Source organism: Nanorana parkeri, unplaced genomic scaffold (assembly GCF_000935625.1).
Source record: "Nanorana parkeri isolate BGI_ZX_2015 unplaced genomic scaffold, ASM93562v1 scaffold336, whole genome shotgun sequence".
Lineage (NCBI taxonomy): Eukaryota > Metazoa > Chordata > Amphibia > Anura > Dicroglossidae > Nanorana > Nanorana parkeri.
In genome coordinates this window covers 615,136-620,090 of record NW_017306604.1, presented here as the reverse complement: position 1 = coordinate 620,090, position 4,955 = coordinate 615,136, and the positions used below count along the sequence as shown (strand labels likewise).

The window sequence follows — 4,955 nt, the reverse complement described above, 5'->3', positions numbered from 1 at the left end:
ACAATCAGAATGTAACCAGCCAGGATCACATACTTGATACATGTTCCCAGCAGTCAACAGTTTACAATTGATTATTCTTTATAATCTGCCTTTCTAGCCAGTTGAGCCACATCGGATGCAATTGCCTCTTATTATCGTCAGCCTGGATTATTAGAGAACAGAGGGGCTGAAAGGTCTCCGGCTTCCTGGCAATCAGTTAAGTCAGCCCACCCTACACACAGCTCCTAGAAAAGGATCTATTATATGTGTAACTCTGCCTGCTGGAGATCAGAATGCCTCATCCTTCAGTATTAATAATGTACTCGGCATTTACTTTGGATGGCTAAATATGACCTGGTATTTGGATCAGAAGCTGCTATTCTGGAAATCATTATAAACTGGTTGGCATGATTGCACAGCTAGTGCAGCCCTTGGAGGAGTCTGCAGGTAAAGTGCTTCAATTAATAAGTGGCATGATTCATTGAGTGCTCTATACACACCAGCACCCTGTCTGGAGGACATGGAGTGACGTTGGGTCTACAGTTGGAGGAGGACCAACCTGCTGGAGCTTTATCCACAGTGCATGTGTGTGTATCAGGAAGACAATGAGGATGCTGGCACTACAGAACATCACCTGGGGATTAGAGGTGCCCAATGCCACCAGTGACTCGTCTCACCCGCTGGGGGTCAACACTAACCTGTTGTCCAAGGTCTTCATCACTGTCCTGTACATCCTCATCTTTCTGGTGGGCACTATAGGTAACGTGCTTACCATCCAGCTGGTGCTGAAGAAGCAAAGCTTGCACAGCTTGCAGGGCACAGTGCACTACCACCTGGTAAGCCTGGCACTGTCCGACATCCTTATCCTGGTGATCAGTATCCCCATAGAGCTGTACAATTTTATCTGGTTCCACTACCCCTGGGTGTTTGGAGATGCGGTGTGCAGGGGCTACTATTTCCTGCGCGATATCTGCTCCTATGCCACCGTGCTGAATATTGCCAGCTTGAGCTGTGAGAGGTACCTGGCCATCTGCCACCCCATGAGGGCTAAGAGGGTCATGTCCAAAATGAGGACCAAGAAGATCCTGTCTGCCATATGGGTCTCGTCCTTAGTGTTTGCCCTGCCCATGGCTTTTATAATGGGGATCAAGTATGAGAACGTGAGCCCGGATGGAGAGCTGGATCCCTCTTCACTGATCTGCACTAGCCTGGTGTCTACGGCTACTCTGAAGATCTTCATACAGGTAATGATTATGTCTATGGAACGCTTATCAACAGGTGTGCTACTGGCTCAGGTTTGCTGCTCTTCTCCCTTCTGTGATGCTGCTGCATGTCCTCTCTAATCCTCCGCTTTTCTCTTTCTCTACTTCGATCTCACTCTCTCCTCTCTTCTTCTATCTCCATTTCTTTCTCACTCTCTTCTATCTCCATTCTATCTCACTCTCTACTTCTATCTCCCTTTCTATCTCACTCTCTACTTCTATCTCTACTTCTATCTCACTCTCCTCTCTCGTCTTTTATCTCTTTTTCTATCTCACTCTCTTCTCTTCTTCTATCTCCATTTCTTTCTCACTCTCTTCTATATCCATTCTATCTCACTCTCTACTTCTATCTCCATTTCTTTCTCACTCTCTTCTATCTCCATTCTATCTCACTCTCTACTTCTATCTCCCTTTCTATCTCACTTTCTACTTCTATCTCCCTTTCTATCTCACTCTCTACTTCTATCTCTACTTCTATCTCACTCGCCTCTCTCGTCTTTTATCTCTTTTTCTATCTCACTCTCTTCTCTTCATTTATCTCTATTTCTATCTCACTCTCTTTTCCTCTCCTCTTTTTATCTCTATTACTATGCACTCTTCGGTCCCCTTTTTTTAATCTATGTTTCTATCTCACTCTATTCTCCTATCTCTATTTCTCTCTGTTTATCTCACTCTCTTCTCATGCTTCTTTTATCTCTGTTTCTATCTCACTCTCCTCTCTCTTTTTTTATCCTTACTTTTCTCACTCTCTTTTATCTCTATTTCTATCTGACTCTCCTTTATCTCTATTTCTATCTCACTCTTCTTTTATCTCCATTTCTATCTCACTCTCTTCTCCCCTTTCTATCTCACTATGTGTCTCACTCTCTTCTCTCCTTTTTTACCTCTATTTCTAGCTCACTCTCTTCTCCCCTTTCTATCTCACTCTCACTCTCTTTTTTCCTTTTTAACTCTATTTCTATCTCACTCTCTTCTCTCATTTTTATCTCTATTTCTATCTCACTCTCTTCTCTCCTTTTTATCTCTATGTTTTATCTCACTCTCTTCTCCCCTTTCTATCTCACTCTCTTCTCTCCTTTTTATCTCTATTTCTATCACACACTCTTCTCCCCTTTCTATCTCACTCTCTTCTCTCCTTTTTATCTCTATTTCTATCTCACTCCCTTCTCCCCTTTCTATCTCACTCTCTGTCTCACTCTCTTCTTTCCTTTTTCTCTCTATTTCTATCTCACTCTCTTCTCTCCTTTCTATCTCACTAATTTTTCCTTCTATCTCCTCATTTCCTTCTTTTCTCTGTCAATCCCTTTGTCCCTTTTCTCTTGTACTGTCACCCTCTCTCTTTTCTTATATTCCTTTCCTCCTCTCTCCCGCGATCTTCCTTCCCCTTTATTTCCCTCTAATACATTCATCTTCTATAGATACATTCCTTTTTTAATGTCTTCCTCTTGTCCTCTTTTTTTTTTAATGTCTTCTTTTTGTCCCCCTCATCTCCGTTGCTCACTTTCATCTTCCCAGCAATGTTTCAGTTTGCTTCCTTTCTATTGACTCCAGCTGTATAAATGGTAATAAGATCTCCAGTTATTGATAACTTGTTGAAGTCAGGAAAGCTGAGGATGTGATACAAAGAATCATTCAGCATTGATTCATTCTGAACAAAGTGATAATGATGTCCTTCATTATACTGAAGCCTCGCATGTTGCCTTATTCTGCCCTTTCTTAGAACATGGAATTTCAGCTCACATCACATGTTTATAAGGAATACAAATGTATCTGATCTGATACTTTGTAAAGATGGCCACATACATCCAGTGTGATTGTACAATCTCTCTACAATCGTCCTGAGGGCCCAGCTGTTGAAATGAAGGTGACACAAATGTAGGAAGATCAAGCTTTGTAATATACCAGCTATACCTCCCAGCTCTGTTTTGTGACATATGCCATCATTGGCAGAGTCTCAGGGCACCTGAGGAAGTCTGTTATTGCACTCAGCCTCCCACTGGTTGCTTTGCCTGGGGGATGGAAATGACACATCTCTCCAGGGCCAGCTTTCATATTTTAGGACTGGACAACTACTGAGGCTTGTTCAAACATGATTACACACTAACATTTAGGGGAATATACCAAAACTGGAGCAAACAAGATCTGGAGCGGCTGCCCATGTCAACCAATCAGCTTCTCTCTATCCATTTGAAAGCTTCACTGAACAAACTGATGATAGAAGTGGATTGGATGCCGTGGGCAACTGCTCCAGATTCTGCCTGCTCCAGTTTTGAAACAGTCTCCTCATTAGGGGGGATTTATCAAAACTGGAGCAGTTGCCCATGGCAACCAATCAGGATCTCTCTTCAGTTTGCTCAGTTGAGATTTGAAAATGAGAGATAGAAGCTGATTGGTTGCAGTGCAAATCTGCTCCAGATTTTGTCTGCTCCACTTTTGATAAATTCCCCCCTTTGTGTCTTTGAACAACTGCAGGGAAATAGATATAGCAGAATATATTCTTTACTTTTGGCAGTTGATAATCCATATGGCTGCTTACTATACACCGTGGGGGGAATTTATCAAAATTAGAGCAGACGAAATGTGGAGCAGCTGTGCATGACAACCAATCAGCTTCTCTCTTCAGTTTGTTCAGTTAAGATTTGAAAATGCAACAGAGAAGCTGGTTGCTATGCACAGCTGCTCCAGATTTTGTCTGCTCCAGTTTTGATAAATCCCCCCCCCTCTATGTTTAACATAACACTTCGCTTAAAGTAGTAATAAACATTTACAATGTTTTTCAATAATGAATCCGGATATAAATATATAATCCAGAAACAAATATACATTGCCCAGCAAAGTATTTATTTACATTTTTGCCCGACCTCGTGTTTCCAAACAGCTTCAACTCTCTCAGCTCCGCTTCCCTGAACTTCCTGTCTAGTACAAGATCACAATGGGCAGAGCAATCTCCAGCAGCTCTCCATCTACTAGCTTGGAGAAGGGAGGAGCGGGGATCAGGGGAGAGGGGAGTGTTTTGCCTTGCTGTGTCTGTGTGTTTGTGGAGACACCTTATTAACACACACACACACAAGGGTGCCTCCATAGGACCCTGCAAGGGAAAGCAGCCACTCTAAAACAGGATATCAGGACCAGTGCTCAGGGTCCTGATATTTCACTCACTGAACTGCAACTCAATGTATAACATTTGTATCATGTGTATCAATACACCTATGATAAAAATTATAGACCTTTCATTTCTTTGTAGGTGGGCAAACGTACAAAATCTGCCGGTGATCAAATCATTATTTTCCTCTCTGTATAAGTAAATGACTGTACATTTCATGCTTTCAAAGTTTAACACAATGTACGTGACTCTGAGGCTTTGTATTATGCATCCAAATGGTGGGTGACCTCTCTATCTGAACAAATGGAGTTCGCTCGTCGCGCAATATCGCTCAAAGTCGCGTGATTTTCATTGAGCTCAGTGTGAATGGGGCCTTAGTGAGTGGAAGACTTGGGGGCAGAGCTACTGTTCAACGATAACTTTATCTTGGCACATTTATCCTTGAAGTCACACTCTTGTATGTACGTATTGCCATTTTTTACAATTTTAGGTGGAGTGGGGAAGGGGTAGAACCAGGTGCACCGAAATGCAAATTTAAAAACCCGAAATGAAACCGAAATAAAAAAAAATGTCAGGCCGAAACCAAAATGTTTGTTTTTATTTCAACTTTT

At 42.1% G+C, this 4,955-nt stretch overlaps 1 protein-coding gene across 1 annotated transcript in view; it reads left to right on the top strand.

Moving 5' to 3' along the window:
* Nucleotides 1–296: 296 nt before the first annotated feature.
* Nucleotides 297–4,955, top strand: part of NTSR2 (neurotensin receptor 2) — a 34,991-nt gene continuing 30,332 nt past the window's right edge. Inside the window, exon 1 of the mRNA XM_018558391.1 lies at nucleotides 297–1,223. Within this exon, the coding sequence (XP_018413893.1) occupies nucleotides 585–1,223 (639 nt within the window). The 5' untranslated portion in view covers nucleotides 297–584. The remainder of the gene's footprint in view (nucleotides 1,224–4,955) is intronic.